General features: G+C 35.9%; 2 protein-coding genes across 3 annotated transcripts; one reads left to right on the top strand and one right to left on the bottom strand.

Moving 5' to 3' along the window:
- Positions 1-101: 101 nt before the first annotated feature.
- On the top strand, positions 102-10,303 carry LOC104902398 (zinc finger CCCH domain-containing protein 5). 2 transcript variants are annotated; one of them, XM_010690167.4, is made up of 9 exons: positions 102-701; positions 2,261-2,422; positions 2,499-2,621; positions 2,794-2,952; positions 5,569-5,661; positions 6,506-6,622; positions 7,221-7,295; positions 7,404-7,570; positions 8,530-10,303. In XM_010690167.4, the coding sequence occupies exons 1-9, from the start codon at positions 303-305 to the stop codon at positions 9,968-9,970; spliced, it is 2,736 nt and encodes a 911-aa protein (XP_010688469.2). In that variant the 5' UTR covers positions 102-302; the 3' UTR covers positions 9,971-10,303. The 2 variants fall into 2 exon arrangements, with proteins under 2 accessions (XP_010688469.2, XP_010688468.2); XM_010690166.4 differs by having other exon boundaries at positions 104-701; positions 8,527-10,303.
- A 767-nt stretch (positions 10,304-11,070) lies between these two features.
- Positions 11,071-14,122, bottom strand: LOC104902397 (hypothetical protein). Its single transcript, XM_010690163.4, has 4 exons — positions 13,743-14,122; positions 13,540-13,637; positions 11,482-11,552; positions 11,071-11,395 (listed from the first exon to the last, which is right to left on the bottom strand). The coding sequence occupies exons 1-3, from the start codon at positions 13,990-13,992 to the stop codon at positions 11,499-11,501; spliced, it is 402 nt and encodes a 133-aa protein (XP_010688465.1). The 5' UTR covers positions 13,993-14,122; the 3' UTR covers positions 11,071-11,395; positions 11,482-11,498.
- Between the last annotated feature and the right edge of the window lie 3,305 nt (positions 14,123-17,427).

The following is a 17,427-nucleotide window of genomic DNA, read 5'->3' as shown; positions in this document are numbered from 1 at the left end:
GAGCTCGTGAACAGGCCCGACCCGACCCATGCCTGTGTATGTACTAAATACTAATAGGCTACGACTCCCCTACTCGTGCAAAGCTTAGATGCTACCTACTACGGACATGCGTATGTACTAATGGGCTACTCGTGCATCTCTAGTCCCGGGAACTTTAGGATTTTTAGGAAAATATAGCATCACCCGGAGATATAATAGAACTACAGGGGTTTTAGTTTTTAGGTCTCTTACAAATTACTCCAGAACTACAAAATTCATCATTAATCCATGAACACTTTTATCGATTCACAAGAACAAATTCAATGGCGATGATGAAAGACAATCAGCAGGAGATGGAGAAAGAAATCCATAACAATACGATCATGAAATCGGCGTCAAACGACAATCACAACAACAAAGACGACAACAGTAGTAGTATAACGGCGATGAGTCGGAAGGAGAAGAAGAAGGCATTGAAGAAGATGAAAAGGAAGCAAATAAGGAGAGAGATTGCGATGAAGGAGAGAGAACTCGAAGAAGCTCTATTGAACGATCCTGAAGAGGAGATGAAATTGCTGCGGTTAGAGGAAGAGGAGAGAGAGAGAATGGCGAAGGATCGCATGGAGTTTGAGGAGAGAGAGAGATTGTTTCTTCAAGCATTAGAGTTGAAGAAGAAACAACAGGAAGAAGAAGAAGAGCATCGCAAAGTCCTTGAACAATCGGTTAGTGTTTATTTTGATTGAATTTCGTCGTTTTTATCGATTTCGAATACTGTTCTTTTGCTTCTTCTGCTTTATGTAGCTTTTGATTGCATTATTGTTGAATTAGTTGGTGTAAAAACCAGGTTGAGCGAACATTGTTTTATTTAATAGCACTGTGACTGTATTTTGTTGATATGTAATCTTACTTTTATGATAGAAGTAAGCAAAACTCCTTGAACAATCGGTTAGTGTTTATTTTGATTGAATTTCGTCGTTTTTCTCGATTTCCAATGGTGTTCTTTTGCCTTTTCTGCTTCATGTAGCTTTTGATTGCATTATTGTTGAATTAGTTGCTATAAAAACCAGGTTGAGTGAACATTTTTATTTATTTAATAGCCTTGTGACTGTAATCTGTTGATGTATGAGCTTACTTGTATGATAGAATTGAGCACAACTCCTTGAACAATCGGTTAGTATGTTTTTTTTTTTTTTTGAATTTTTTCATTTTTATCAATTTTGAATGATACTGTTTTGCCTTTTGTGCTTCATGTAGCTTATGATTGCATATTGTTGAATTATGTTTGGTTGAATTGGTTGCTATAAATACTAGGTTGAGTGAACATTGTTTTCTTCGATAGCCTTGACTGTAATTTGCATATATGATTTATGATCTTACTTTTATGATAGAATTGAGCACAACTCACGGTGACATGGCTTTGTTCCTTTTGCTAGTACTTTGAGTGATGGTTAACTAAGATGATCGCTTAAATCGCTAAACGTTGGAGTCCATTGTGGACTCTACCAGATAGTGATGGTGCCGTAAGTATTATTGGAAAAATTCCAGTATAAAATAAACACTTTCTAGAGGACCAAATCGTATATTGATACGACTATGAAAGTTTTTGGTTATATGAAAGCTTCAGATGTATTATGAAACTTGTACTTTGTACTATAAGGTGTTCTAATGGTACTTTGAAACCGTTGGAGTCCATTGTGGACTCTACCAGATGGTACCATAAGTATTATTGGAAAAATTTCCGGTATGAGTTAAACGCTTTCTAGAGTATTATATCGTATATTGATACAACTTTGGAAACTTTTGGCAATATGAAAACCTTCAGATGTATTATGTAATTTCTACTTTGTACTATAAGGTCCTCCAGTGGAACTATATTGGTGCTAGGAAATATTTATTTGGTGCCATCATCATTTGTTAGATTCCAGCAATGGACTATTGCGGTTGTTGATCAAGGATTTTGTGTTTGACTAACATAGTTTTGATTCTCATGAAGAAAACATAAAACATCATGCCTTATGTGTTAGCTGTATCATGTATGTGTTCAATAGACAATGAGATGGTTCAATTTGTTATGTAGAAATATTTTCCATTTTTTCTGTAATTTAACTGGGCTAATAGGCCAGATGGGTTTCTATTGATCATTCGTACACCCATTAACATCTCTCCCTGAATGTATGATGTTTTTCCATTATTGTTTAATATATTTTGTACTATTAGATGGACGCTAGATTATACATGTTCTTTTTGCTTAATGTATGCTTTATGCAATATTTGATGCTAGGTTAAAAATGAGAATGCTAATGAGGTGAATGATGACGATGATGGTTGGGAGTATGTAGAAGAAGGACCAGCAGAAATAATATGGAAAGGAAACGAGATTATTGTTAAGAAGAAAAAAATCAGAGTGCCCAAGAAAACTCCTGATATTCAAACAGAAAAACAGGTAATTGATGGGGAACACAAGTCTGTGCTTTTGATTTTGGCTAATACTGTTGATCTTAAAGTGTGGAATTTTCCAGGGAAGTGAAAGACCAATATCAAATCCTCTTGCTCCCCAGTCTGAAGCCTTTGATGATTATAGGAGTGCACAAGAGGTTCTGGAAAGTGTTGCACAACAAGTTCCTAACTTTGGAACTGAGCAGGTGTGCTTTTATACCTTTACGTTACCTCTTCTTTTTTTTTTCGTTTTGTTTCAAGTCATGATGTTCTCAATCACATGAGAGGAAGTATATATTCTCTTTCCCTCACCTGAAACCCTTTTGAGAAACCCTTTTCCATTGTAGCAATTATTTACCATGGAGCTGTCCTATGCAGGATAAAGCGCATTGCCCCTTCCATCTTAAAACTGGCGTTTGCCGCTTTGGAGCACGGTGTAGCAGAGTTCACTTCTATCCAGATAAAGCTTGTACATTACTGATAAAGAATATGTACAGCGGGCCTGGCCTTGCTTGGGAGCAGGATGAAGGGCTTGAGGTCTGTTATTGAACCCATTGGGTGGTTCTTGTATCCTGATGCCAGCTTAACAAGCTTTCAGCCCCTTTTGTTATCCTTTTGCATGATTACAGCCCCTTTATTTATGTTTTTTTTGCATGATTTTGGTCCCTTTTGTTATTCTTTTGCACGATTTTAGCCTCTTCTGTTATTCTTTTGCATGATTTTCAGCCTTTCAGGTGTGGGTTATGTGTGATCAAGTTGGCTTTTTTGGCCATTATGAACACTTGTTGAAAAATAATTGTGTTGACTTGATGGCAGGGCAATTAGGATTTTACCATTATGCAATAATATTATTTAGATACATACTTTAAGCATTGCTCCAATCAAGCTCACAACTCTATCGTGTGAGTTGGAGATTTCTAATATGGGAGTTCATTGTTCATATCGTGTTTTCTTAAATTACTCTTGTTACGGGAACACTGTTCCTGGAATATATGGAATGTAATTCTGCTTCTGTTCTACTCTGAGCCAAATGAACTCTAGCCTTCTATTACTTTTGGCTTTAGAGTTCCGTTTCTGCTCAAATGGGTGGTACTTTCCTTAACAGCCAGCAGTATACTGGAGAATTCTGTAGGTACTGAAGATGGACAACTGAAGCTTCAGCTCATTACTGTCATGATGGGTTTTGTTTCAATTCTTTCAGTCACATGCTGCAATGGCGGAACTTTTAAAATTTATATTAGGAAGCTGAAGGTTTGAGCCACAACCTTTTATTAAAAAAGAGATTAATAAACTGCAACAACCAATTTGCAATTAGTCAACACATGCTTTATCTATAATGACATGGAACTCCTTCTGCCTTTGACATGCTCATCAAGTTTCACGCTGATCGTTATTGTGACTGCGACTTTTACTTGACTTGAACGAAAATGAATTCCGCTGTATCGTGTCTTAATCATTTTTCAGATATTGGCGCAGTCTAATTTTTGGCTGTAGTAAATGATAAAGCATGTAGTATATTGCACCATTAAGTGGAAGAAGATGAGCATTATGTTACTGGTCGATATGCCACAGACCCCCCCACCCCCACCCGGGGAAAAAAAAGGAAAAGAAAGTAAGATAGAGTGAAAAAGGGGATTGGCATGTGGATGTCAAATTATTACTCATGTCCAAATTACATGATGTCTGTTTTTTCTTTCCCTTATCAAAATTAATAAGATGGTGTAGGCATGTTAATTAAGTTACTAACTCTTCTTTTCATATAAAATTGTTTTCGAGGATTCAACGCTACACCTTAGTCTGAGGTCTGGTAGTCTTTTTGTCTCTAAGGAACAATTTAACATTAGCACATTATGCCATCATAGACTTTTAGAGTTTTATCACTGTCACTCTTTATATGTAGATTATTGCCTTCTTTCTAGTCTCCATGTCAGTTTGGGCTGGTAGATAGAGACTCACCATAGCCTTTCTCATGAAAAATTTCTAGTCTTAAGTATTCATTTTGTTTATCATGGCAGATAATGTAGACTTTGAGTTGTATTATTTGCTAAAGATTCTAAGCTCATCTCTCTTTGTCTGCATTAGTCAAATAACACAAATATATGGGAAAAGGCAATTAAAGAATGTGTAGATAGTAAACCCTGCTACTAAAAAGGAGGGGGGGGGGGGCAAAGGTTCTATTAATTAATTAGTTATTGTCGGGGGGGGGGGGGTGTTGAACTCACTTCATTGAGGCGAAAGTTAAATGAGAGGTAAAATCAGTGGTAAATTTGGAAACAGATGGAAGAGTTCGGAGTTGTCTAAACCCTAAATCCTTCGAGTCATCGGGGTTTGGAAATTTTTGATAAAAGTAGGGAAACTTGATGTCGAAGCATGTTGAACACCAAATTCACTGCCTTAGAAAATACGGCATATCTTCATGAGTTAAGGCTTATCTGATTTCCTTCATCTACCATGATGAATCTGGAAAGAAGAGGAACACTAAGCAGCCCAAGCAACAATGACAATCTTATCGTTCATTTGATCTATATGTCAATCCTTACATCGGTATTACCTTACATCTAACCACATGCATGTTTTGGATGATGCCAGTTGAAGGAAGACAAGTGCTAAAGTACTTGTTCCTTTGTGCCTTCTTATCTAAAATTAAGTCTTCTTTTGAAGGAAGTCATGAGCATTTTCAGTTGATTATCAAACTAATTTTCAGATTAAGGATTAGAAAGGGAACATATTCTGAAGTAGATAATTTTTGGAATAAGAAGCTAGGGGGTGAATGTGATTAATTTCAATTTGTAAGATGAGTGCTTATATTGGTGAAAGGTTCAATAATTCTGTAGCCTATGCAGCTAAACTTTCGCACCATATCAAAATGGTTTAAAGATGAAACAAAAACTAGAAATATATAACTTCCCCATTTGCTTTACCTTCTATTGTTGTTTGTATCTTGTCCTTTTGTTGTTGGGAGAAGTGTGAATGCACTCTGTTTTCTGTGGCCTTATGTTGAATCCCTTTTGTATATTGTTTTGCTTGATTGATGACCAAAGTAGAGGACTTAATTCTTGGTATCTGTGTTTGTATACTTGCACCTCTGTTCTTGTAAGTGATTGTTATATGTTCTTATAAGTGATTGTTGTATGTTTTCTTTCCTTTTGTCAGCATACAGATGAGGAGGTTGAGCGAAGCTTCGAAGACTTCTATGAGGATGTTCACACTGAATTTTTGAAGTTTGGAGAAATTGTAAACTTTAAGGTGGTTTTAGTGCCTTCGAACATGTTCATATTTTTCTTCAATTGAGCACTTACTATTACTAAGACAATTTTGTTTTCAGAAGAGGCCACCTATTAATTTGAGTTGTCTTGTATTGTCATGTTGCACACCCTGTTTTTTCTAATGGGGATTGATTGAATTTTAGCATACCTATTGAAGTGTGTCAGTTTAAACTTGCTTTTTATCATGTACTCCTCCATACCATTGTATACCTTACACTTATTATGACACACTATGTAGCACGGTACTACTCGTACCCATTCCCAAAGTTTCAAAATCTTGCCGTTTTCCGTACCCGAATCCGAACCCGTATTCGTCTCTGTGCAACCTAGATGGCACATGGTTTTAGATGAAAAGTTGTTTTGTTGTCAATTGTTATTTTATTGAAAAGGTAGAATTTGATTAGATTTAGTGGGGTATTATTTTACTTGGAGGGGAGAGACTGGTGGGTTATGCTTGAACAGTAGAAAGATTAAAATTATAATGAGCCATGTCCAAAAATAGAAGTGTAAAGAGCAATGTGCAGTGGATGAAAATAGAAAGTGTAAAGAGTAATGTGGGATGGATTGAGTATAAATTAAGATAGGTTCTCTATTATGTGTTTGGTCTGGTGTCCTAGTATTAAATTTTTTGGGACCGACTCCCATCTCCTTTTAGTATGCCTTGTTCCACCACTCGAAAGGGGATAATCCATTATCTATAGTTCGGGAAATTTTGTTGTTTCTTGCCACACGGTCCACACCACTCGAATTGGGATAAGTATAATCCATCATGCGTAGTTTTTTTAAAATTTGACCCTATTTTAATTGATAGTCGCCTTTAACAGGTGTGCAAAAATGGCTCTTCCCATTTGCGGGGTAATGTCTATGTGCAATACAAGTCATTGGAATCGGCTGTACTTGCATACCAATCAAATAATGGTCGGTATTTTGCTGGGAAACAGGTAAGAAGTTTTCTTCTGTTTATATTGTAATGGCATCACTGTATATCTGATAGCTATTTGCTTGACAACCTGAGTTTGTTTCAATAAATCAGATGTGTGTTAATGTATACATGTATGTAACTTTACACACTTAAGAAATGAGTTAATGGTTGGAACTAGTAAACATCTCAGTACAATATAATTGTGAAGAGCCCTTTTTTCTTGGTCTAAACGATAATCGGCTACCTCTTGCATAAATTAGGAAGTAATTTCATTTACTATGGCATTGGATATATTTCATTTTGTGAGGAAAATCATTTAGAACTGCCTCGCTACATGTAGGTTCCTTATTTGAATTCATTCTCTAAGGACAGCAAAAATCATTTCCATGTTGCCACTTTTGATGTCTCACTAGATGTATTTTGGAATTGGCCCAAAAGTGTTGTTCAGTTTCCTGATAGTAGTTATTGAGAAAATTAGCTACTATGCAGGTTACTGAACACGTTTGGGCAAATTCCAAAAAAAGGAGTTTGATGTCTACAGAAGATGAATGTGCAAGTGGAGGTTTTGTACTTCACCATAAGAATTAGATGTGCTAACAGCAAATTATCTTTGACAGTTAACGTGTGAATATGTCAATCTGACGCGATGGAGGATTGCTATCTGTGGGGAGTTTATGAAGTCAAGGTTCAAGGTACACCTACTTCACCATTTATGGTGATTTATGCTTTTTAGAATGCTTTGACATGTGATATAAGGAACAATGCTGTTTCCGTTGATAAATTTGCATTTTCTTGAACAGACTTGTTCTCGGGGATCAGCTTGCAACTTTATCCATTGTTTCCGAAATCCTGGTGCGGACTATGAATGGGCTGACTGGGACAAACCAGCCCCTAGGTACTGGCTGAAGAAGATGGCTGCTTTATTTGGATATACTGGCGATGGATTTGCAAATGAAGTTAGTCCAGGGTATGTGAGATTTTTTTTGAAGATAATTTGTGATGTCAAATACATATCTTTTCAATGTTACAATCTCTTTGCCTAAACTATGCTCGTTCCTTCCTATTTGAAAAGTGAACAATTGTTTTGCTTAAAAAAAGTTGCTGTGTAAGTAATGGAACTTCGTATGAGGTAAACAATGTGCATTTTGTTGCTCTGTGAAATGATGAGAAAATTATCATTATTGAGCCTAAATGCAGTAAGAACAGATTAAGAGATTTAAGGTCCATTTAGGGACAAATATGAGTATGGACTGTAAGAGAGTAGCTATTATTTATTGAAAGTGCTGTTTATCATGCTGATAAAAGGGAATCTAGTGAGACAAAAATGTCGACACTTGATGATTTCCTACATTTTTCCTGTTTGTGCAGGATTGACAGACATATGACTTTCTTTTTTTATCGCATAAGAAAGCGATAAATTTGTCTGGTTTTATCTTTACGTCTTCACCACCAGACAAATGAATTTCTGGACAGAAGATTTTTCATCACCAGACAAATTCCCCTAATTATGTAGAAGAGACTTTTGTATGGACCTCCTAGCGATAGAGCTGCTCATTTTTATTTTGATTTTTACACTTATTCTTTCTAGCTGGAAGTGGCCTTATAAGTTTAGTAAGAGATGAGAGCACCTTTGGACAGGCAACAAATATCTTACTCGGACTCTTCTAATTTCCTAGCGTTCGAGCATTTTGCATGTTTTCTTATGTTCTCTGCAGTTTGCGCTAGTAGTTACATCAGAAATGTATGGATCTGTGAGGGGAGCAAATCTACCTTTTCTCCTCTGTTGACTTTAAGAGTTCTTTTTTCTTTTTCCTTGCCACCCTTCTCACTCATCTTTACGTTTGTTAATCTTTGAGTTGTACTCATTATGTTTCACACTCTTCTGCTCAACAGTGCATGTTAATCTTGTCTTGAATTTTGTAGTAGCTATCGCTCAAGGAGATCGAGGTCCATGGAGTTAGACAGCCCTCACAGAAAAAGCTTTTCTGATGAGGATGATAGTCACAGGAGAAGGCATCTCAGGAGGCATAGAGGTGATGCCAGAGAGACCAGAAATCTTGATAAGGAGAGACGAGAAGAAAATAAAAACTATCAAGATTACCATCGGATCAAGCACAGAGAAATTGATGATGTGTATGTATCAGAGGGGAGCACTGATGATCAGAGATCTCTTGATGGCATGAAGAGAAGCTCGAAAAAGAGGCGAGGGGAACCAAATTCAACAAGACAAGAAGATGGCAAGAGTAGAAAAGCTGAAGCTACTACTGCCTATTATAAGTCTGCAGATGGAGGAGAAAGTAACAGATACGATCACCATAAACGTAGAAGCTCAAGTAGACAGAAGAGAGTTGTAGAGTCGGTTATTGAGCATTGCCACACGAGAGTTGATAATATTGATCTGGGGGAGAGTTCTTATCAGGGAAAAAAAAGGCGGTCTCAGAAGAATGTGAGAAGTTCACGGCTAAATAATCAGTCAGGGTTCACAGACACGGATAGTGATAGAGACGAGGATAGACGCCATAGACATAGTAAACGGCATTCAAGAGAGATGAAAAATGACTCAGAATCATCAGGCATTACTTTTGATGGTGATAGGCTTGGCAGGCATGGCAAAAGGCCTGAAAAGAGTAGAAGAAGAAGTTCTGGCTCCAAGAAAGAGTCAGACCTTGCAGATTCAAAGAAAAAGAGAGAACAAATTGGTGAGGAAAAGAAACATCATGGACGCAGGAGAAGTGAGAAGCACCATATCAAGGAGTATGGCTTGTCAAATGATGATTCTAATACATATAGGCGCTCCAGGGATCGAGATGGACCTATTCCTGGTGAAAAGAGCAAAGGCGATGCAGGCAATTTTAGAACTGATGACAGGTGCAGAAGTTCTCATGCTGATGTGGACCATAATCACTCTGAGCAGGACAATACAAATGATAAGTACCGTGAAGCTAGTGATCGAACTGAAGTTTTGCATAATTCTGATGTTGAAGGAGGGATTTCATGTAGATTTAGTGACTGGGACAAGGGCCATGATTCAAATAATGGAGAGATGGTATCTGAAAGGGACCCGGAAATATGTGACATTGAAAGCGATGAGGAGGCTACTGCATCTGAAAAGGCGGGGACTTGTTTCGTGAATACCAGCTGTCAGGACTTCAACGGTGAGGAAGAGGCTGAGCTTGAAAAGGCTTGCCGTCATGCTGCTTTAAAGAAGCTGGAAGAGATTAGAAAACACAAGGATAATACTCTGGCTGCTCATAGTAGGGAGCCTGTTGAAAGTTCGAGATGCACCCATGAAAATTTAGTTGTCCAAGGTTCAGAGGTCAGTAAACTGGAAACAGACGTTGCTTCTATAAAGAGGAAGAGGATTTAATTAAGATGAAGTAAGAGGTCAGTATCTTTTCAAGTAGCTATCTAATTTGTGCCCGTGTTTTGTAATTCAAATCTTTAGGGTGATCCAGTGCTGAGCCTAGTACGCAATGTTGCTAATGTATCTAGAAATAGGAATAGGAATAGGTTTTTCCATTGCCGTCAGATGCTTGTCGTCCGTATGCTCCTTCATCTTGCAGAATTGATGTATCCACACTCTTCGGATGTATGAGTTGATCTAAGGGCTGTTTTGTCTGTACCTATGTCTTATAGATGGTTGTTTGAAAAATGCTCCATCCTTTTGGGACGTATAATCCTCTTTCTCATACTACATTGACATTCGGGGTCCGTCGGGTTTATATTTCGAAATTTTTACGGTTTAATAAAACAAAAGTTTTAAGGAAAATTGGTGAGGTAGAGCACTCGTATGTTAGCAAGTCGTATCTGGTTGTCGCCTAAAGCATGGTCGATTTGCTACGTGGTTGTCGCCTAAAAGCCTGGTCGATTTGCTATGTGGAGAGCATCTTGATGATATATCTGCAATTCGTTGAGTTATGATGCGCATTGAGCCCAAGACCTTTTCTCTGGTAATGGAGAGTAGATGCGACACCTGAGAGTATCTAACCATTTCTAACAAAATGTATTCTCTTGTTTCTAAGGCTAGTTTATTAATTTTGTAATATGTCACCACATAATTAAGTGATGGAAAGACGATTGAATTAACACGAGTATTATACTCATCACGTCATCAAAATTAGTCAAAAATTATCCATCATAATATTTCAATTACAGGGAACAGCTTTTAAAAATTAGTTGTAGGAAACTATCCAATACACCAAGATTTATTGTACACTGCTACATTTTCATCTATTTTCAGTGATTAAGTTTTCAGCCAAACACTTAATATGGTTTTAGTTATTCCAAACCCATACAGCCATATATGGTTTTAGTTATTCCAAACCCATACGACCATAATGCCCCTTGTACCTGGCACCAGTTTGACATGCTGATAAATCTGAAGGTAAGTTGGAAATTCACATATTGATGAGATTGTAGCGAAATCATGGTTTGTAAGTGGAAGAAAGAAATATGTAAACGCATCAGTAGTACATTTAAACATCCAGGGAACACTTCCATATTGGATTTAAGCATAAAAGCAGTAACTTGGAGATACAACTGATACAGTAAACCCAAAAGATACCAAAAGAATACAAAACCCTGACTGGATTTAACATTAAAGATACCACTTTTCGCTAAAGATTACATCGGATATTAATCACATTATCAAAGATGCACCATTTGCACGACGCAGGATGAAACCATAAGCCTTCTTCTTCTCTCTTCTGATTCCACCAATCCCATCTGGACTTCTGGTATATATTACAATTGAAATGGAGCTGTAACAAAACCATCATTCTATATATGGTTCCTGCAAGAACCATGATAAACTTTCGTGAGCGACTCCAAGAAAGAGTATACCTAGATTTTTATTTTTTTTATAATCAATGTTTATACCTGCAATACATCACTGTTTACACAGTTTGTCTCTTGCTTGAAACTTCTTTTGTTAGAACATCTCCCTTCTCCTACAACCAAATTACAAATTCTCCATTGTTTAAAAACAGCAGTTGCGATATATGCAATAGACACACCAGTACAGCATCATCATTCATAAACATAGGGATATATTGGTGTTCATAACACCCAAAAAAAAAAAAAACTTCCTTGAGCTACCTACAAAACGCCAAGTATAGTCTAATTATCATAGCACACTCTAAAATGTCATTTATGTACGTTGACTACTATTCAGAACAAAGTAAATCCATGTTCTAATGTGTCAATATATACATTTGAAAAAGGTAAATGCTACCCGAGAACTGCTACTCCACCAAATACTTCAACACTTGTTATTTACTTTCTGGTAACCTAATATATTGATAGAATCTAATACTTCCTACGGTTCACAATAGTTGCAATACCACGGTTGCCAATGACCTCAAAACTTTTACCACTAATATCCTTAATAATCAATTAATAGAAATTATAAATATACAACATTCTAAAGATATCATAAGACTTTTTCCTCCCCTTCCTACCTCATCTTCCTCACTCTCTCCATCTCTCATCAGAGTACAACTCAATATCATCATCATCATTGTTAGTTTGTTATCTCCCCAGCACTCCAACAAGCCAGACAGCACCATATGACACAACCTATATACTTCTTGCTGCACTTCCTCTCGTTCTTTTCGCACATCAAATGTTAACCAAACATGTGGATACTCTGCCTCCCACACCATGAAATCTATTGAACTACAAGGAAAAAGATAATAACAACCTCACCACTCAACAGCTGATAAAAAGAAATATTAGTTCTTAAATAGAAAAATGTAACTTACATAATAGATGAATTTTTACTTGCAAATGTGCAACTTCCCCCCTCCAATACAAGTAATCAACTTCTACTGTTATGTTAACTTCTCTTTGCCTAAGAGTTTGAAGTTTGAACTTATTAGAACTTTATCTAAACTTAATTTCTAGGGTAAAAGGGACAAATCCTTACATAGGAACTTCTGAATCTCAACAAAGTACTTGCAGAGAGACTAACTCCATAGTGACACAGGGGGAAATAGCTAAAGTATAAACACAAAAATCTTTCTAGCAAGTACTTGAAAACTGTTTCCCCAACCATATCTGCTAAAGCTAGTTAAAGTTCCCTTTAAACCTTTCACAATAAGTGACAATAACTATAAAATGACCCGATCAGGATCCCACTGAGAAGCAATTATTTGCCCGAATTATCCCTAATCCGTCAACTACTGAACACAGGCAGTGGAAGAAGGATGTGCGCCTCGTATGATACTCCAACCAAGGCAAATTGCAAACATATACATTATTAAATATTCTACTACTTAATATCACCCTTAGTTATGTATGTACCATATCATACATAACTACTTGATAACTGTTTCCCCAACCAAATCTGCTAAAGCTTGTTAAAGTTCCCTTTAAACCTTTCACAATTAGTGACAATAACTATAAAATGACCCGATCAGGATCCCACTGAGAGGCAATTATTTGCCCGTATTATCACTAATCCGTCAACTACTGAACACGGGCAGTGGAAGAAGGATGTGCGCTCGTATGATACTCCAACCAAGGCAAATTGCAAACACATACATTATTGAGTCTTCTACTACTTCTTAATATCACCCTTACTTATGTATGTATCATATCATACATAAATCCGTGTCCATGCCTGATTCCACGCAACATTTGTGCTATGTAATACATTCTAAGACCAGATTTCCACTGAAAAGTGAAATATTATCACTAACTCAAACCCTCATAACTAAAAAATAAGCATCTCAACAGACAATTAGCTTATGAAGCACCAAAATTACAATCAATTTAAACACAAAAAAGATCACAACTTCACCCCAACTTCTATCTAAATTACCCAAAATTCAAATGTAACTCTAAGATCAACACACAAATATCATCAACAAATAACAATCTCATACATTATACTTCAAATAAAACCATAATTCAATAATAAATAAAAAAACTTACCCCTCCTTTAGATTCATAATAATCATCCAATGCCCATTGATATTTAGACTGATTCAACCCCAACCAATTCGCCATATACTCATCTACACTCGCATGCACTATTTTTTCCCCAAAAAAAGAAAAACCCAGAAAACAAAAAGTTAGTACTAATAAAGTAAACAAGCAAAGAATCCAAAAGAAGGGTGTGGAGGAAAAAAAGGTACCATTTTGAACTTTAGAAATGGCTTCCCAGAGAAAAGCGAACCGGTCAGATGCCGGTTCAAAATTCGCCGGAGGAGGTTGAACCGGCGGCGGAGATTTAACGGCGATTTTTTTGGGTGTTTGTGGAATAGATTGAGGAGGAGATTCAGAAGAGGGTTTAGGAGTTGGTGGAGGAGTGAGAAATACTGTGTAAGGGCCGATCTTTCCGATGGACGGTGCCGGAGTTGTTGGGTCTTTTGGGTGGTTCGCCATTTTTTCCGGCGAAGTTTAGGAGAGAGAGTGGGGAGTGTGAGGAGAGAGAGTGTGAAAGGAGGAAAGAGTGGAGAGAGTGTAGGGATTTGTTTGGAGAGGGAATGTAGGGAGGTTGTCTTGTTGAACTTTACTTTGTTGTTTCTTTTTACTACCTTTGAGAAGTGGATTTGTAAGGTGAAAAAAGGAGGTAAAAGTTGATTCCATACACATGAGATCAAAGTTTGATGTTAAAGTGTGAGTGTTGTGAGGATGGTATTTAAGATTTGAGATTGATTGTCGTATGTGAAATTGCGCTTAATCGCTTATTTATATCAAAAAAAGGGTTTGATGATGCTAAACATTGGTTGATTTTGCTAGTGGATATTATTTGACTTAGTTGATAAAGTCTTGTAGGGATGGTATTCAAGATCTGAGATCGAATTTTGTTTAGGAAATTGCGTTTATAGTTGCTTATTTACAACCCAAAATAAAGGTTTGACGCTGAACATTGGCTGGTTGTGGGGATGGTATCCAAGACTTGAGATTGACTATCGTCTACAAAACTACGCTTAGTCGATCATTTACACCAAAAAAAAGATTTGATAACACTGGTTGATTTTGCTAGTGGATATCATCTGGCTTAGTTGATAAAGTCTTGTGTAGTTGTGTGGATGGTATTCAAGATTTGAGATCGAATTTTGTAGGAAGTTACGTTATAGTTGCTCATTTACAACCCTGAATAAAGGTTTGACGTTGAACACTGGCTGATTTTGCTAATCCCTAGTTGTTTTTGATTGATAAATGACATTTTGTTTTAAGTACAAGTTATAGGTGGATGGTTGGATAATGACTTGAAGATTAAGGAAGCAAGAGTTTGAGACACGTTTTGGGAGGAAAGGGGTGACGTGGCAGTGCCTCAGTTCTTCTTCTTTTTTTAATTATATTAGCGAAAAAGGAATAAATACATTGTAGTTTAGTGGAAGTATTAGTATTTTACTAAAAACTTAAAGTATGAATGCTTTGAGGTTATAGTATATTAGGCGCATCTGTAAATGCATGAACCCAAGTCATAAAATCTTCAGAATAATTGGAGAAAGAGAAGGTTGATACGATCTACCCTGTTATTAGATTTTTATCGCATTATTTATGGCTACTAACTTTCACATACACCTACTATATTTTTTCACAACGAGCGCGTAAAATTAGTATAAATTAATCATTTTAATCAATAGAATTTTGAATCTTAAATATCTACTTATTTTAATTGCTTGTGAGAATCATATATTACCTTTTAAGTATTAAAACGTTACAATTCTGAACACATGAGAAGTGTCCTCATCTCATAGCAAATCATCAATAAAATGTGAATAAAGTGTTGTCTTAATATCTCTCTAATGTTCTTCAAAATAGTTACCACCAAAGAAAGAGGAAATCCAAGTGAAAGTAGCAAACAAGTAGCCAAAGTTAAAAGTTATGGATCGTTCAAGTAGAAGATTAAAATCTTCAATCAATAAAATTGGTCAACATTCTAAGGTAATGATAATTTTCCTTAATCACTTTTATTTGCTCATGTTAGTAAAAGATTGCTATAATCTAGAGTCACCTTGAGCCATCAAGAACATAATTCAATTGTGAGAAATGTCTCAAATTGGTATTAGGGGATTTGTTATTATAAACTCTTTATTGGAATAACATTGTTTAAGAAGACATTTCTCTCTTTATCTCAATTTAAATTTTTTATCCATCCCTTTATTTGACTAGGCAATAAAGGCTTTATTATGTGGATAGCAAATAAGAATGTTAAATTTTTTGTTTTGGTGAAAAGAGCACGTATGTTCAAAATTCACGGTATGGTATAAACCACCAGACTGCAAACCAAACAATTTTTTTTGTGTGTTTGGTTTGGTTAGGGGATTTGATTAAGCCGCATATTTTAGTTTATTTTCCTTTTCGGAAATTTGAAACTAGACCAAATCTTTAATTAATAAAAACATTATTTGGAGAGAAGTATTAGTATTTATATTTTCTTTCGAATTATTAATTTTTTAAGGTTCAAGAATATCATAGGGTTGTTGAGTTGATGTTAATCCCTTGTTTATATAATATCTTAAAATTTAATCTCTTATTGTTTTTAATTAAAAAAAGTGTTTAATTTCTAATGTATTTTCTAATTTTTTTATTGTATGTAAAGTGCATGAAGACAACACTCTAAAAAATAACGCCACGTGGCACAGTTTCTTGTTGAGTAACACCTTTTAATATATTAGTATAGATATGAATCAAACTAATGGAAAAAATTAGAAAATGAATGAATCTACATGTTTTGTTTAAGTGAATTCATGCATTAGTAAAGGCTAATTAGTATGTAGTATTGTCCTACATGCATAGTAGTATTTATGAGTGATAATGTTGTTTGAACTCATAGGTAACATTACCAACGATCGATGAGACAAGTGCTAATGATTGTGACGTAGCAAAGGTGAAGAAAGATAAACTTCTTGCTTGTCTAACATGTCCCCTTTGTCAACAACTCTTCAATGAAGCCACCACAATCTCTGAATGTCTCCACACTTGTATGTGTTCTTATTCTTCTTCCTCTCTTTCATGGTTATAATCACTTCACATATATTTTGTAGTAGTAGTTTTAAGTCAATGCATGTAGAGAGTTGCAACCACTGGAGAATCAACTGATAAAATAGCGTAATTTGAAGAATATAATACACGCTTTTGGGAATTTCCCAAAACCCGAGCAACTAATCTCATGGGCAGTGGCGGATCCACCTTAGAAGTAGAGCCGTAGAGGGAACTTGCACCCACGTGGCAAGAAAAAATCTCTAAAATTTTATGAAAATGGATAAATCAATTAAAAATATCTGACATAGCAATATCTATAACGTTTGTCAGCAGTATAAGTGATGCCGCTATACATTAGTTCTAGATCCGCCACTGCTCATGAGATGCCTTCTATAGTTTTAGGATACATTTGAGCACATATTCATGAATTTTTTTTCCTCTTTGAGTCTTTCTTATATATAGTACTTTGTGCTAACTCTTGCAGTTTGTAAGAAATGCATACATGACAAGATAGTAGAGGATAATCTGGATTGTTGTCCTGTGTGTAACACAAATTTGGGTACCACTCCCCTAGATAAACTCAGGTATCATATTCTAATCTCTTTTCTAAAATCAAATCTTAACACTGTAATTTTACACCATTACTGTAAGATAAACTCTCCCTTTTTATTGTTCCTATAAGAAAAGAGGGGAAAAAAATAGTGAAAGTGAGTGAATTATAATCATAATAGAACAAAAGTAAATGGGTAAATTCATAAATGAATATTTTTGTGTTGAAAAATAGGCGTATAAAATTAGTGTAGGTAAGTAGCCTCCATTAGGTGAAATATACGGGGTAAATTCAATGAGCAAAAATGTACTACTATACAGTACTCCTTAGTC

This window comes from Beta vulgaris, chromosome 8 (genome assembly GCF_026745355.1).
Source record: "Beta vulgaris subsp. vulgaris cultivar EL10 chromosome 8, EL10.2, whole genome shotgun sequence".
NCBI lineage: Eukaryota > Viridiplantae > Streptophyta > Magnoliopsida > Caryophyllales > Amaranthaceae > Beta > Beta vulgaris.
The sequence above is the reverse complement of the archived record's forward strand: the minus strand, read 5'-3'. Positions and strand labels throughout refer to the sequence as shown.

What these genes read in the sequence shown, in the direction of transcription:
- LOC104902398 (XM_010690166.4), top strand. Translation starts at nt 303, where the DNA reads ATGGCGATGATGAAAGACAATCAGCAGGAGATGGAGAAAGAAATCCAT. An exon ending in CTAACTTTGGAACTGAGCAG is followed by an intron (nt 2,622 to 2,793) that starts GTGTGCTTTTAT and finishes TGTCCTATGCAG; the next exon opens with GATAAAGCGCATTGCCCCTT. An exon ending in GCAAATGAAGTTAGTCCAGG is followed by an intron (nt 7,571 to 8,526) that starts GTATGTGAGATT and finishes TGAATTTTGTAG; the next exon opens with TAGCTATCGCTCAAGGAGAT.
- LOC104902397 (XM_010690163.4), bottom strand. Translation starts at nt 13,992, where the DNA reads ATGGCGAACCACCCAAAAGACCCAACAACTCCGGCACCGTCCATCGGA. An exon ending in CATTTCTAAAGTTCAAAATG is followed by an intron (nt 13,638 to 13,742) that starts GTACCTTTTTTT and finishes GGGAAAAAATAG; the next exon opens with TGCATGCGAGTGTAGATGAG. An exon ending in ATTATGAATCTAAAGGAGGG is followed by an intron (nt 11,553 to 13,539) that starts GTAAGTTTTTTT and finishes ATTTGGTTGTAG; the next exon opens with GAGAAGGGAGATGTTCTAAC.